General features: G+C 38.0%; 2 protein-coding genes across 2 annotated transcripts; one reads left to right on the top strand and one right to left on the bottom strand.

Moving 5' to 3' along the window:
- The first annotated feature begins 8,369 nt into the window (after nucleotides 1-8,369).
- Nucleotides 8,370-11,359, top strand: LOC104091280 (protein PAL OF QUIRKY). Its single transcript, XM_009596594.3, has 2 exons — nucleotides 8,370-9,291; nucleotides 10,140-11,359. The coding sequence occupies exons 1-2, from the start codon at nucleotides 8,504-8,506 to the stop codon at nucleotides 10,975-10,977; spliced, it is 1,626 nt and encodes a 541-aa protein (XP_009594889.1). The 5' UTR covers nucleotides 8,370-8,503; the 3' UTR covers nucleotides 10,978-11,359.
- A 921-nt stretch (nucleotides 11,360-12,280) lies between these two features.
- LOC104091281 (protein PLASTID MOVEMENT IMPAIRED 2) lies at nucleotides 12,281-14,506 on the bottom strand. Its single transcript, XM_009596595.4, has 2 exons — nucleotides 14,191-14,506; nucleotides 12,281-14,095 (listed from the first exon to the last, which is right to left on the bottom strand). Exons 1-2 carry the CDS (start codon nucleotides 14,296-14,298, stop codon nucleotides 12,347-12,349), a joined length of 1,857 nt encoding a protein of 618 aa, XP_009594890.1. The 5' UTR covers nucleotides 14,299-14,506; the 3' UTR covers nucleotides 12,281-12,346.
- Between the last annotated feature and the right edge of the window lie 1,902 nt (nucleotides 14,507-16,408).

The raw sequence follows: 16,408 nt of genomic DNA, 5'->3' as shown, positions 1-16,408 counted from the left end.
GTCCACTGATGTATCTTGCTAATACTACAAGGCCTGACATAACTTTTTCAGTTAGTGTCATAGCAAGATATAGCTCTGCTCCTACAAAGAGACATTGGAATGGAATCAAACACATATTGCGGTATCTAAAAGGGACTACCGATATGGGCTTATGGCAATGATTGCAGTCCCGATCTTGTTGGTTATGCCGATGCTGGATATTTATCTGACCCACACAAGGCTCGATCTCAAACATGCTATTTGTTTACATGTGGAGGTACTGTAATATCTTGGCGTTCGACTAAACAATCAATCGTGGCTACTTCATCTAATCATGCTGAGATAATCGCTATTCATGAAGCAAGTCGAGAATGTGTATGGTTGAGGTCTGTAATACACCTTATTCGAGATAAATGTGGTTTGAAGTGTGACAAACTACCCACAATTTTGTATGAAGACAATGCAACATGCATAGCTCAATTGAAAGGAGGATTCATAAAAGGAGATAGAACAAAGCACATTTTACCAAAGTTATTTTTTACACACGATCTTCAAAAGAATGGTGATATCAGTGTGCAACAGATCCGTTCAAGTGATAATATGACTGATTTGTTTACCAAATCTCTACCGACGTAAACCTTCAAGAAACTAGTATACAAGATTGGGATGCGAAGGCTCAGGGATGTGAATTGATGCTCTCATCAAGGGGAGTTAATACGCGATGTACTTTTTTTTTTCCTCACAAGATTTTGTCCCACTGGGTTTTCCTTGCAAGGTTTTTAATGAGGCAACCAAAAAGCATATTTCTAAACATGTGTACTCTTTTTCCTTCACTAAATTTTTTTTCTCTAATAATGTTTTAACAAGGCATATTATCTATGGACATCCAAGGGGGAGTATTATAAAAAATATCAAATTATGGTGGATGTCTACTCTTCCCCCATGATATTCATCTCAAATGCTTAATGACATATTCAATGACATATTTTTTATGTTTAGTGACATATTCAATGACCCATTTTATTCACTTTTCATGCCTATATAAAGGCCTTGTAATAGATAGAAAAATACACTCAATTGAAGAAGAAATAAGAATCTCTCCTCTCTTTCTCTCTATATCTCTTAGCTTATTTTTTCTTGTTTCATATTGTTACTTTGAGTTATATTTTATAACACGTTTACTATTATGTTTGTGTTATAAATATATTATATTATGGATGTTCATTTAGTACTCCATTGTAAATAAGCTTCCTAAAGAAGCTTATCTATATGAGACTCCGCCGTAAATATATTTATCTATTTAGTACTCTATTGGAAATAAGTCTTCCGAAGAAGCTTATCCTTTCGGTACCCTGTTATGGATAAACATTACCCCCGGTAGAAGATTATCTATATCTGGTATAATAAACTTATCCTTTCGATACTCCGTTATGGATAAACATTACCCCCGGTAGAAGATAATCTATATCTGGTATAATGAGCTTATCTTTTCGGTACTCTGTTATGGATAAATATTACCCCCGGTAGAAAATTATCTATATCTGGTACAGTAGCAGCTTACACAACAGCTTGCAGAAGCAGCTTATGCAACAGCTTGCAGAAGCAGCTTACATAGCAGTTTGCAGAAGCAGCTTACACAGCAGCTTGCTTTTTTCTATAAATCGAGGAGATTTCAGTTCATTATGTACATAAGTTTGAAGTTTGAATAATATATCAGTTTCTCTCTATACTTGTCTTTACTTTATAGTCTTTATTTTATAACACGTTATCAGCACGAGACTCTGCCATCTCGAGCAAATACTTTGAAAGTATCAGAGGTACGAACTTTATTTTTCTAAATAATGTCAAATCTTTCTAAACTTGAATTTGTAGCCCTCGATATATCGGGCAAAAGCTACATGTCTTGAGTGCTTGATGCTGAAATTCATCTTGATGCGATGGGTCTGGCAGACACCATCAAGGACAAAAATCAAGCATCAAACCAAGATCACCTTGATGAAGGCTTGAAAATGAAATATCTCACTATTAAAGATCTAGTCATACTGTGGAATAATTTGAAAGATAGAGATGACCACCTCAAGATGGCTGTTCTTTCACATGCACGTTATGATTGGACTCATCTAAGGCTACAAGATTTTAAATCTAACAGTGAGTATAATTCTGCTATGTTCAGAATTATTTCCCAATTGAAGCTATGTGGTGATAATATTACTGATCATGATATGTTGGAAAAAATTTTCACCACTTTTCATGCCTCGAATATGCTCCTGCAGCAGCAATATCGAGAGATGGGATTCAGAAAGTATTATGAACTTATCTCACATCTTCTTGTAGCCGAGCAACACAATGGACTATTAATGAAAAACCATGAAAGTCGGCCTACTGGTTCTTGTCCATTCCCCGAAGTGAATGAGACGAACTTCCACCAAGCTAAGTATGGAAGAGGACGTGGCCCCAGTCGTGGTCATGGCCGTGGTCGGGTAAGAAATACTAATCATGGTAATAATAATGCACCAAAGAACCCTCATCGCCACCAGCAATGGAAAAGGAAGGAACAAAGGCATGAAGCGGTGCAAGCAGCAAACGCAGAAAATGCATGCTATAGATGTGGAGGAAAAGGGTACTAGTCACGTACATGTCGTATGCCAACACACCTGGTTGAGCTGTGTCAAGCCTCCCTGAAGATGATAGAGAAAAATGTTGAAGCAAATTTTATTTCTAAAGATAATTTAGACTTCATGCATTTGGATTTAGCTGATTACTTTGCACTCCCGGAAGGAGAAACAAGTCATGTGATCGGTGATGAATCTGTAGAGATGTAAATATTTTAATTTTTGTTATTTGTAGTAGATAGTATGGTTATGTAATTATTGTACATAAATAAAAGTTATGCTTTGATAATGATGTTTACTATCATATTTATTTTGTTTATGTCATTTTGAAGAATATGGATAATCCTCAAATTATATTTGGATCAAAGACTAACCATGAAAATATTTGTGTAATTGATAGTGGAACAACTCATGTCATATTCAAAGATCATAAATACTTTTCTTATTTGCATAAGGAAAAAGCAAATATTTTAACAATTTCTTGTAATATAAGTTTGATTGAAGGCTCCGGAAAAGCCACTATATTTTTGTCTAAGGGAATAAAACTTATAATAGAAAATGCATTATTCTCCTCCAAATCCGAAAGAAACTTGTTGAGTTTTATAGATATCCGCCGAAATGGGTATCATGTTAAGACGATAGATGAAATGAATATGAAATATCTTTGTATTACAAATAATGTTTCTGGCCAGAAGTGCATTGTAGAAAAGTTACCAACTTTATCTTCTGACTTATACTATTCAAAGATTAGTACAGTTGAAGCACACTCTATAAACCATAAGTTTACTGATTCAAATATTTTTGTGTTTTGGCATGGTCGTTTGGGCCATTCTGGATCAATAAGGATGAAATAAATTACTGAAAATTCAAGTGGGCATCCATTAAAGAACCTGAAGATTCTTACAAATAATGAATTTTCTTGTGATGCTTGTTATCAAGGCAAAATGATCACTAGACCATCACCAATGAAGGTTGGCACTGAATCCCCTGACTTTTTAGAACGTATAAATGTGAATATATGTGGACCTATTCACCCACCAAGTGGGTTGTTTAGATATTTTATGGTCCTAATAGATGCATCTTCAAGATGGTCTCATGTGTGCCTACTATCATCTCGCAACCTGACGTTTGCAAAGTTATTAGCCCAAATAATTCGATCAAGGGTACAATTCGACTTTTAGGAAGTTCAACTTTTAGGTACTATTTTCAACACAACTTCAATTCTTTTCTTTTAGTTTCACCAAAATATCAAATACTCAATTCAGCAATTAAAATAATAAAGCTATATAAACTTGCTGCCAAATGGATTTAATGTCAAATTAAAATTGATCACCTTAAAAATGAAAGGTTATAGTACTACTACTACTTCTACAGCTAGACTCAATTTGGATCCCACTCCCACCCATGCCGAGGAATTGACACATCAATCGATGAGGTGGTCAAAGATGCAATATTTTTCTGAACAACTTTGTGAAGTACTGCTTTCTCTCTATAAAAAGAAAGACAAAAAGACAAAGAAAATACCAACTACAGCTCCTTGCTTCGACATGCCTGTTAGACTAACGACTTAACGACCATCTGTTAATTGTTATTGTTAGGCTGGCTACCTACCTAACTCACTAACGAAACCAGAAATTGAATAAAAACAAAACATAAATGATTTTGAATGAAAGTAATATCGATCAGTTGGAGAAACCCATTGTTTATACTACTATATTTTATGTTTTATTGTAAATTAGGAACTCTTAAGTTATCGATATCACTATAATAGTTCGGAGTAACATAGATGACCATTTGAATACATGTACATCTTACTAAGAACGGGAAAAGTGAAGGAAATTTTAAAAAATAAATCATACTAGAGTAAAGTTCATAATTATGACTAATGAGCAATTAACTAGCAAGTGTAGACGAGGAGGAAAAGAGGGCGACTAGGGAACATTATAAGTTGGCTAAGAAAGAGGCAAAGCTAGCAGTCACGACGGTCAAGACTGCAGCTTTTAGTCGTTTGAATGAGGAACTCGAGGGCCGAGGTGGGGATAAGAGGTTGTTCAGGTTAGTCAAGGCGCAAGAAAGGAAGACGCGTGACTTGGATCAAGTGAAGTGCATCAAGGACGAAGGAGGTAGAGTTTTGTTAGATGAGGGGCTTATCCGTCGGAGATGGCAGACCTATTTCCGTAGTCTCTTGAACGAGGATGGGGACAAGAGTATTGTACTGGGTGATTTGGAACTCTCAGGGAGTCGTTGTGACTTTGGGTATTGTAGGCGGATTAGAGTTTATGAAGTTGAGGGGGCTATGTGTAAGATGAGCAGGGGCAAAGCAACCGGGCCGAATGAAATCCCGGTGAAGTTTTGGAAGAGCGCGAGTAAGGCAGGCTCGGAGTGGCTCACTAGATTATTTAATGTCATTTTTAGAACGAAAAAGATGCCCGAAGAGTAGAGGTGGAGCACGATGGTTCATGTATACAAGAACAAGGGTGATATCCAAAATTGCAATAACTATCGGGGTATCAAGCTGCTTAGCCATACTATAAAAGTATAGGGGAGAGTGGTAGAGCTAAGGGTGAGGAGGAGTGTATCTATTTCCGAGAACTAGTTCGGGTTTATGCCGAGGCGTTCGACTACAGAAGCCATCAACCTTGTTAGGAGATTGATGGAGCAGTATAGGGAGAGAAAGAAAGACTTGCATATGGTGTTCATCGACTTAGAAAAGACGTATAATAAAGTTCCGAAGGAGGTTTTGTGGAGATGTTTGGAGGTTAGAGGTATACCAGTTGCCTACGTTAGGTTGATTAAGGACATGTATGATGAAATAAAGACCCGGGTGAGGACGGTGGGTGGGAACTCAGACCATTTTTTTGGCTATGATGGGGTTGCATCAGGGGTCGGCACTCGACCCTTTTTTGTTTGCTCTCGTGATGGACGTACTGACGCACCACATCCAATGGGAGGTGCCGTGGTGCATACTATTTGCAGATGATATTGTATTGATTGACGAAAAGCGAGATGGGGTGAATGCGCAATTAGAAGTATGAAGGCAGAACCTGGAATCTAAAGGTTTCAAGTTGAGCAGGACCAAGACAGAATACTTGAAGTGTAAGTTCAGTGGAGAGACTCAAGGAGGGGAAGGTGAGGTGAGGCTGGACTCGCAGGTCATCCCTAGAAGAGGGAGTTTTAAGTACCTTAGGTCTATTATTCAGGGGGATGGGGAGATTGATGAAGATGTCACCCATTGTGTTGGGGCGGGATGGATGAAATGGAGAGTCGCTTCGGGTGTTTTATGTGACAAGAAGGTGCCACCAAAACTTCAGGGTAAGTTCTACAGAGTGATGGTCAGACCAACGATGTTGTATGGGGCTGAGTGTTGGCCAGTCAAGATCGCTCATATCCAGAAGATGAAGGTAGCAGAGATGAGGATGTTGAGATGGATGTGCGGGCACGCTAGGTTAGATAGGATCAGAAATGAGGTTATTCGCGATAAGGTGGGTGTGACCCCTATTGAGGACAAGATGTGGGAAGCGCGACTTATGTGGTTTGGTCATGTGAGGAGAAGTTGCATAGACGCCCCGGCGAGGATGTGTGAGAGGTTGACATTGGAGAGCCTACAGAGAGGTAGAGGTAGGCCAAATAAGAGGTGGGGAGAGAGGTGATTAGGCAAGACATGGCGCAATTTCAGGTAACCGAGGACATGACCCTTGATAGGAAGGTATGAAGGTCGAGGATTAAGGTAGTAGAGTAGGTAATCTAGAGTGTTCATAACAGTAATATTGGCACGCAGTCTCGCTTTCTGTTGGTAGTAGATTTTTATGACTAACCGTTGTTTTCTTTCATTGTTGATCACCTTACTGTCTTGTTGTTTTTATTCTGCTTTTATATGGCTTTTTTGTATTGTCCGTTCTTGTCTATATTTTCATTAATGTAGTGCTTATGCTTTCCTGAGTCGATGGTCTATTGGAAATAGCCTATCTATCCTCACAAAGGTAGGGGTAAGGTATGCGTACACACTACACTACCGACAATATCAGCCCCTTTGAGTAGTCTGATCGTCAACGGATTTAGACAATAGGGTTCTACATAAATCCCTCTTGGCATATTTATATGCTATCGCTGTATTTAAATAAATTGACATGTTCAAATATTAGACATCAGACGTGGAAGGATAAGTTTCCAATCTATCTATATTAGGAATTGGACTTGCTCTTACAATACTATTTGCATCAATCTCTTGTTAGATTACCTAATACGGCGATCTAGATATAGATATATCTTGTTATCTTGATTACAATTGTATACTACTTATCAACATGCACTTGTTTATTCCATGAAATAAATAGAGGGAGTAGTGGTAATTTGTTTTTACTTGGTGTTTGTTACCCGTACGGAATTCTTCTGTTTCGCAGTATGATTTAATTCGAATTCAAATTGGGAAATCTTACTATAAAACCTAAAATTTTTAGGGTCATTTGGTAGGATATATTAAGGAAAATAATACATGTATTAGTTTTGATATTATTAATTCCTTGTTTGATAGTGTTTTTCAATCTATAGTATAACTAATATATATATTAATTATATATCATATTCAATACTATTCTTATAAATTATAATATTATAATTTTTACGTAATATATAAAATAAAAATAAAATTACCCTTTCAAAACCTTTTTCAACTCGCGTGGAATGCATTTTTGTAACAAAAAAAATGTTTAAAAAAAATTATGCAATGAGTATTTAAGAGGCGCAGGAGTAGGAGGTGGGTCATGTTCCCATAAAACAATGTGCGCGTCAAAGGCAAACCATGTCACTATAATTACGTCGGCCTTCAGCCATGTCAGCTTGTCTTTGTAGTTTCATCAGTTCAACTACTGAATATTTTTATATTAATTCTTTTTTGCTACTACTCTCTCCTCGGATAAATCTTTAGACATCGTACTCTGTTTATTACCCCAACACATGAATTTGCCAGCTATTTCATATGCGCATGCCAACTCAGATTTCACTGTATCATTATTCATTACTCACTTTCCCCTTTTTCCTTTTTCTTTTACATGTTTGACAGTAATTTATCTTAATTATTTATTTTCCTTATTTCCTTGCTCTCATTTATGTGACCGGACTTAGGAGTATCATTTACTTTGACATGGAACTACTGTAATTAATTTATATCTTTCAAACGAAGCATAAAATGTTATATATTCCCCTGTTTTAATTTATAGAAAATTATATAAGATGATATACCAACAGATTACTGTCAAATATTTTGGATTATTTCAAATAAAACCAACCTCATATAAACTGAAACAAATGAAATATTATCCTACCCTTTTGACCGGTCAACTGACCCAAAATGTTAACATTTGACTCAAGTTTAGCTTTCTATTTGGAGTTTAGTCTACTTGCACTTTATAATTAGGTACTAAGCGATAGTTTGATTGAGAAACAAATTATATTATAATTAATTATTTCTGAATTAAATATTCTAGAATTAGTTATCTCACCTTCCCATAAGATAAGAAACACTATAATTCCGGGATTAGTTATCAAAAAAAACTTTTCAATCAAACATTAATAAACTCGACTCAAATTTAATTTCAAAATTAATTATACTTTATACCTAGCACGGAACTAGCCCTAATATACTCTATTGGTACAGCATTTTTTTTCTTGAAGTTTAGGACAAAAAAGTTGGAGGTAAGAACCTTTCCGTTAGATCTTTTATTTTGATTGATGAGGCGTTTGAACGTTATTATCAGAAGAAATCTAAAGATTACATTGCTCTTTCAAAAAGCAAAAAAAGAAAGAAAAAAAGCAAAAAAGGTTTCCTTCTAAAGCCACCAAAATAAAATCCCATACTTCCTCTCTCACGCTTTGTTCCCAAACATACCAGATCCCCCGCCACCATTTACGCCTAAATGGACCCACCTCCGCCGGCTCCGCCGTCTACCACCACGGATTCCCTCTTGGACCTGCCACCTCTTCCCACTTCCACCGCCAAGGTCCGCCTTTTATGCAGCTACGGTGGACATATAGTTCAACGTCCCCACGATAAATCCCTCTGCTACGCCGGCGGTGACAACCGTGTCGTCTCTGTTGACCGTCGTACCACCGCCGCGTCCCTATCCGCCCTTACTGCCCATCTTTCCCGTTCCCTTTACGGCAACCGTCCGTTTTATCTCAAATACCAGCTCCCTAACGAGGAACTTGACTCTCTTATCTCTGTCACAACCGATGAGGACTTACAGAACATGCTTGAAGAACACGATAGGATCACCTGTGCCTCTGTTACATCTTCCCGTATCAGATTATTTCTCTTTCCTGTAAAGCCTGAATCCTTAGGCTCGGCTTTACTTGATTCCAAAGCGGATTCTTGGTTTTCCGATGCTTTGAATAATACCCGGATTGCTAGAAGGGGCCAATCGACTGATTCGGGTTTTGTGAATGAGCTTATCGGGTTTGAAAATATGGGTGGGTCTAATTCTGCAGAGGGTCAGAGTGAAAATATGAGTGCCAAGCAAGGATTGGAGTTTGGGGGTGGTTCAGTGCCCGAGTCTTTGGTTTTGGAGACTAGCTCATCTTTTGGTTCGACCAGTTCTTCCATTTCAATGTCTAATTTGCCTGCTATTGGAGTTCAATCAGAGGATGGTGGTGCCAATTTGCAGGACAAAAGGGTTAGAGTGCCCTCATCAGCTTCATTAGAGAGGTATTACTCTTTTCCTTTTCTTTTTTCTTTTCGATGTTAGCTTGTTATGCTATTGGAATCATTGAGAGTATGTAGGTTAACAAAAGTTTAGATCTTTGGTTGACCTAGTGGTCTGATGGACTGAATTTTGCGCCCAATACATGTGATGTATGAGTAGTCTCGTTTCGGTTGAGTTCTACTTTGCCCGGTGAAAATTGAGGAGATGTGATGCGATGGATGGAATCCCTCCACCCTTAACCAAACCCTTGGAATGGAGTAATTCCTGGTAGGAAATGCTTCCCCCTAATAATTAGCGGGCAAATCCGGATTAGTCGGGCCAATGGTACCAGATAAGAGATAATAAGGTGCTGAGAAACATATTGATTTATATTTTTGACTTACTAGTCATCCCTTTCTCCCAACAAGAGAAATAGAAATAAAAAAACTCCCGGTGAATGCTTTGGCGTGTAATCTAGGCTGACAGGCTGCTTGTGTGGTTACTGTAGTCGTATGAGTTGACAGTCTGCACTTCCCTGAATTGCATTCAATCTATTCACTCTAATAAGTCTTAGTATTTTCCTCTTTATTACTCCAATTAAGGGACTTGTAACGTTCTCTTGAGCTTTTGAATCTATCTGCTCAAGACAGTGGTGGCTTTTTATTGATTTCTTACTGGGAATACACTAATGAAAAGAGGAAACAAAGAGAAGGCAATAGTCTTCAATTCGGAATCTAGATCACCCGGGACCTAACACGGGAAATAAGATGCATGGATTTATTTGGATCTGGATCCATATTCCTTACCTTCAGTTATACTGATTGCCTCTAAATCTGTACTTATGGGCTTCATATATGGTTTATTTCCACAGTGATAACGGTGTTGGAAGTACTGGTTTTCAACCTAAAGTTGGAATTCATCAAGAGCAACTCGTTCAAGTGGTGTCCACTATGGCCTCACACAGTCTTATTGAAGTAGAAGGCTCCATGGCAAATCCCTCTCTCATTCAGACGCCAAACATGGTTCAGGTTTCTGGATATCAGCTACCTCAGACATTGGATGGTAAGCAGCCCCAACAAGGCATGCAATATGTTCATGGTGGTGCCTGTTATGTACCTCACTATCCTAGTGGTCCATTGCCAGTATCATCCTGTTATCCGTTTTATCAGCTTCCCATGCAGCAGCCGCAACAAAGTCCTTATCCATTGAATCAACAATACCCAATATACTTAGTTCCTGTGCAGCCAATGCAATCCCAGAGTATGCCGGTGCAGCCAAACATTAATCATACAGCAGTGATTGCCCCCAGTCGGCCCCCCTTGCATCGGCAAAGTGTCATGACCCCTCCATCAATAGTTTATAAGGAGGTTATGACGGCTCAATCGGGTTCTAAAGTTTATACGACAGCCCCAGCAGCAACACCACCCATTAGTGCACCTTCTCAGACTCAGCAACACTATACTGCCCCTTCTGAGCCACAGCTTAGTTCCCAACCTATCTTAACTGCATCAGTTCCTGCTGCAAATGATGCAAATGAGATTGAGGATGATCTTGCATACAGTCAGATATATAAATCTCAGCCTCCTCCACCTGCGTTCATTTCCCAGTGTCAAACCATTACAAAGGGGGCAACAGTATTACTTTCAGAGTCTTCAATGCAGCTGCACAGTAACAATGTGATGAACCAGGCACCATCACATCCTCAGTGAGGCTGTGAAAAGAAGAACAAAAGTTTTGATAGTGGTTCATCTTTTCTTATAGTTCACAACTTTTAAAATCTATTCTTTCATCTTGTTTGAGGCACATAAACCATAAGCTTTTCTTGTGCAATTTGTTTGTCTCTTTATATAATATTTGGTAGAACTTCCCCATACACCGAGCGCATCCCAACCAAAAAAAGAAAGAAAAAGAAAAAAAGGAAATTTAGAAATTGGTGAAGACTGAAAGTTTTGGTTTGTATGTGTCATGATATACGTTATTACAGTGTTTTTTTACCATCGGTATTTTGTCTGATAATGGGTAACTTTGTACTCTCAACTGTTGTGTGCTAAATGAATAGCCATCTGATAAATTGAGTTGTTTCCTGATTAATGTCTCTAAGAATGGTTAGAGTGTTAAGCGTAGTTCTATGTGGACCGGAACCTTAATGTGGTGCTCTTATTCAGGAATATAGTTGCATTGAGTTCATTATTGTTTCTTATTGTATTCCTTTTTGCAAGTTGTTTACCTCAGTAGATTCAGTGCAAAACCTAATGATACTATTCTGTAGTTCAGAACTAAAAAATTTATTGTTCTTTAAAAGGCCGACTAACTCCTCATCTACAAGCCCCAGCAGGCAAGGAGATGAACTGTTACGTTTAAAACCTTAGTTTCCATGCCCTGGAAATGGGAGTCTGCTTGTGGATCTCTCTTTCTCCTGTATTAGGTGTTTTCTCACCCTGCTGTTGAAGGCTTGCCTTTGGACAAGATGCAGGTCATTGCACAGAAGCATGGTTTGGTTGAGTTGTGTGTGAAATATTCCTCCTTTTGAGATAACTGTCTGTGCTGTGTATCACGAGAACAAGAGGGCATATATGACAGAGGACATATATTCAAGGGTGTATGAGTAAAGAAAGTGTTTACTTGCAAAATTCATCTTTTATAAAACGGTTCAGAAGTTGAAGCAGGCTTCTTAAGATCACTGAAGCAATATCAGAGGGTTGCGAATGGCGCACCACTGACCACACTGCTGGCTTCGAGGAACTTTGCTGCAATATAACGACAACTTTCCCTGGTGGATTTAAACTAAAATCTGCATTTTTGTCCAAATGATGGTAACAACAGTAAAACAAGTAAAATTGGGTGATGTCGGTTTCAATGTAAAGACTGAAGTTTCACTGTCTTGGAGCTAATTCCCTAAGGGCCTTCTCATGTGAATTTCCTTGAGAGTGTCCTCCTTAGTATCGCTCTGACTAAATCAGGACGAACAAGCCATCCATCAGAGAAGACATTCAGAGACTAAAAACAGAAGGATTTAGTGGGACATAATCTCATGCATCAGAAAACTTTGGCAAATATTTGCAGCTGCAATAATATAGCTTACAGGCTCTCTTCATTGCTCTTGCTATTAAATAACTTAGCTATGTTTGGCATTACCTTTCTTCTTCTCCTAACCGCAAAGGAAGCCGCTCTAGATGTTCGAGGTGCAGGAGATGTTGACTTTCTGAACTTAGCTCGTCTTGCTGGTGTCATTTTTCCACTTATTGAGGTGGAGTTTGTACGTAAACCGTTCTGAGATTGTTCCAGGTTTGTTTCATTTATCTCCTCCCATTTCTGCAACTGCATATCAACCAATATCTTTGCAGAAGGTGAATACTCCATTTTTGGGCCATTTTGCTCTTCTTCCATCTTAAGCTCTCGGATTTCCTCTCTGGTGACCTCTGTCTTCAGTGAGATCTCCTTTTCACTGGCTTGCAAAGCTTTTATCCAAGCCTGAGCTGCTGCTACTTTTTTATCAGCAATTTCAACTGCCTGTGCTGCACGTCCCGTTAAGTACTCATACTCAAATCTTGAAATAGTTATTGAGCTTCCCCTTGAAGCTGATGCCCTACTTTTCATTGTAATCTCAACAAGCCTCTTTAGATTGTTTAGGACAGTAGCTTCTGATAATTTGATGGTTTCAAGCTCTTGTAGTGCAGCTTCCCATTTTTCCTCGGCCAAGAGTGTTTCAGATTCTGTTTTCTGAATTTCTTCTTTCACTTTTGCAGCTTCCTCAGTTGCTGTCACCCTTTCTTTCTCAGCTTCTTCAGTTTCATTTCTCAACTGTTCTAGAGTGAGGGATAAACTTGAAGCAATAGAGCTTGCTTTTCCTTCATTGTCTGATGCAGCTTCCAGTTTAGCCTTTGCCCTCAGAAGCTTCGCGTTCAGGTTCTGAATCGTCAAGTCGGCTTTGTTTCCTTTTTTCTTTAATCGAGCTGATTCCTCAGAGATGCGGTCGAGCTCATTCCTCACGATGTCCATTGAAGCCATGAACTCAAAGCTGCCTCTTTTAACGGAAGCTAATTCCTTCTTTGCTGTCTCCAAGTCTTCTTTCAATGACTGCAACAAAGATAAGTCTTTTTCCAGGAAATCAGGTTGGATAATCAAGCTCTCGTCTTTCTGAATCCATCTGTCCATTTCCTTTACTTGCTTCAATTCACTTTCCAAAACTTGGACATCTGAAGTTGTCAAGGCCAGTTTTTCTTGTAGCTCTTGTGATCTCTGAATTTCTTGGACCGTGTCATTCATTTTCTTCCTGTTCTCCTCCATTGCTGCTGAATGTTTCTCTGCGTCTTCCCTTCTTTGAGCTTCAATTGCTCTGAATTCTTTAATGGCCTCTATTCGAGCCAACTCAACTAGCACAAGCTCTTCGTTAAGTTCCTCAACCTCCTTCCTTAATGCATCTACTTTGCTTGAAAAAGATTGCATTTTCAAACTAGAGGCTTCTATTTCTTGCTCTGCTCTTCTTTTTTCCTCTAACATGGAAGCCATATCTTGTTTAAGCTTAATCAGTTGTTCTTTTGCATTTCCCAACTCTGTTGTTACTTTGGAATTCTGAGGGTTGCTAATAGCCATACCCCAAATTCCTCCTCTTTTTGCCGTCTTTAGTTTCTCCAAGTCTTTATTCCTGTCATTTAGTCTTGAATTTAACTCTTCTATCCGTGAAGTTAGCTCTTTCACCATCTTTTTCGCGTCCAAAAGTTCAGATTCTGCTTGGGATTTTTCTGCCTCTGCAACTTTTCTGCTCTCACCGAGTCGCCCCATGTCCCTTCTTGCTATGTGAAGTTGGCTCGTTCTTGGATATGGCTTCTGATAAGATTATGCAAGATTAAGGTTAGTTCACCAAGAAAGACTCAAATGATGCTGAAAGGTGAATGAAAATTGGGTGAAAATATGTCGTCTACCTCTAAAGACTTCATAATTGAGGATTGGTTCTGTGCAGATTTTCCTTCAAGAACCTTTCCTTTGTACAAATTAATGGCTGCTTTAACAGACCCTAAGGTCTCTTCCATGGAATTCTTGTCCTTCCCTATTCAACTTCTCGACAATTTGCATCAGCAGAGAACTCCCACCTTAGATGAAGCTCTGGCTATGCAATATAACAAGGAGAGAGTAACATCAGAGCATGTTTTACCTGGAAATAGTTGATGGAAAAGACATCAGAAAATGGTTTATCAGGTGAGATGCTGTAATTGCCAGTTTGGAACAGGTGTTATGAGCTCCATAAAAAACCCATGAAATAAAAGAAAAAATAAGAAGATGGATAAAGCTGTTGATGATTGGCTGCTGTTACAAGCAGGAATCTTGTCTTTTCCCAACAACCAATCCACTGGCACGAAATGATATTAACTTTTTTAAATCTTTTTTTCTTCTTTTCTTTTTATAACCCTTTTACCCAAATCTTTTTTTCTCTTTTCTTTTCTTGTTTTTCTAGTCGTGGTGTTTGTCTTGTCACGTAATCCTTGCCTTGCTGCACGTCAAAAGTCCACAGGAAGATGATTGACTCTTCTTTACTAGATACGTGCCCACATAATTTTATTTCTCATAATTTGAAAGTCTCTTTATAGCTAACTAATGTACGTGTTTGCAATAAATTCGTGTAGAACAATAAAATTGCAATCACAAATAATTATAAATAAAAAATAATTTTATTGATAAATATTGAGGGTTCAACTCTGTTTATTTCTTAATTCTTTCTTCCGATTTGTTATCCGTAATTTGAGGGCCTTAGCGGCGTATTCCTTGAACGTAGGATGATATGCATCTCCTCGATCTATTTGATTATCAAGAAGCATGTAGCAGCACTCCATTCGGATCTTGAATGTTGCTAGAACTTTGAGTAAGACATATTTGACATGTTGCAGCATGACATATTTGGATAGTATATTTGATCTCTTTGTGCATATTCCGAGAGTTGTAATTGTTGAGATGATCTCCATTTTTTAAGATATTCTTTAAGGGAATATGTAACCCTTTTTATAAGAGTGACCTAGGGTTAGGGTAGAGTAACCTCCAAGTAATCCTAATAGACTCCTAAAATTTCAAGAGTCGTCTTGTAGTATCTTGAATTTAGTATTTAAGTTGATCCGTTAAAATTTTGATGTCTACGGTACGTACGTATATACTCTTGAGCTATCAAAACTACTCCAGAAGTCCTTTTCAAAATTTCTAAACTAAACAGCTTTTCAAGTGGTGTTTGGCTGAAAGTATTTCTTCAAAAAAATTGAAGAAAAAAAAAACGACCATTTCCCTCAACAATTTTAACAGATGCCACAAATAAGAAGTTGGGCGAGATTTAAGAAGCAGGGGACCAATGTTTCAAGGCAGAACAAATGCATTTGCTACTATTCAAATATTAAGGTGCATGAGTGGCCACATCGTTAGATCCTAAACCATATGGATAAAGAAGATACTTCCTGCGCATCATTTTATGAGAGGACAGTCCGGTTTCATGCATCGTTCCGGAAAGGGCCACACTCCAAATGGATGTGATATAGACAGTCTACCTTAATACAATCATCAATGACTGACTCCACGGTTCGAACATGTGACTTATAGATCACACAAAAACAACTTTATCGTTACTCCAAAATTCCCCTTCCTCCGTATTATTTTATATGACGGTGTTTGATTGGACTCTAAAATTAAGAACTAAAAAAAGACTTTGGTGTATATCAAAAATACACATTTTTATGGCTAAATAAGAACATATGATTTAGAATAAAATGAAAATTTTAAAATCAAAGAATTTTCAAATTTAAAAAAGTGTCATTCTTTTTTTATCGGACTAAACAAAAGGTATAACATAAAATGAAACAGAGGAGTACTCAATTTTATATTTCAATGTCCTAACACTACATTTGATCGTGGAACATAGGGCGTGCTCGATTTACACTTTAATGTCCCAACACTACATTTGATCTTGATTAATGGCATTCTTGCCGAATTTAAGGCAAAAGAAAACACAAAAAAGAAAAAATGATAGGTATATCACCGTGTATTTATCAAAAATTGAAAAAGAAAACTAAAGTTGGCTAAAAAGAGAGTATCCCTCAATTAATATTAAAGTAGCAGTCCCATTGAGATATTTACTTTAGCTTATTCTCGGTGGCTGCTGCATAC

This window comes from Nicotiana tomentosiformis, chromosome 2, assembly GCF_000390325.3.
Source record: "Nicotiana tomentosiformis chromosome 2, ASM39032v3, whole genome shotgun sequence".
NCBI classification, from domain to species: Eukaryota; Viridiplantae; Streptophyta; class Magnoliopsida; order Solanales; family Solanaceae; genus Nicotiana; species Nicotiana tomentosiformis.
Note: the sequence above shows the minus strand (reverse complement) of the source record. Positions and strands in the feature narration are given on the sequence as shown.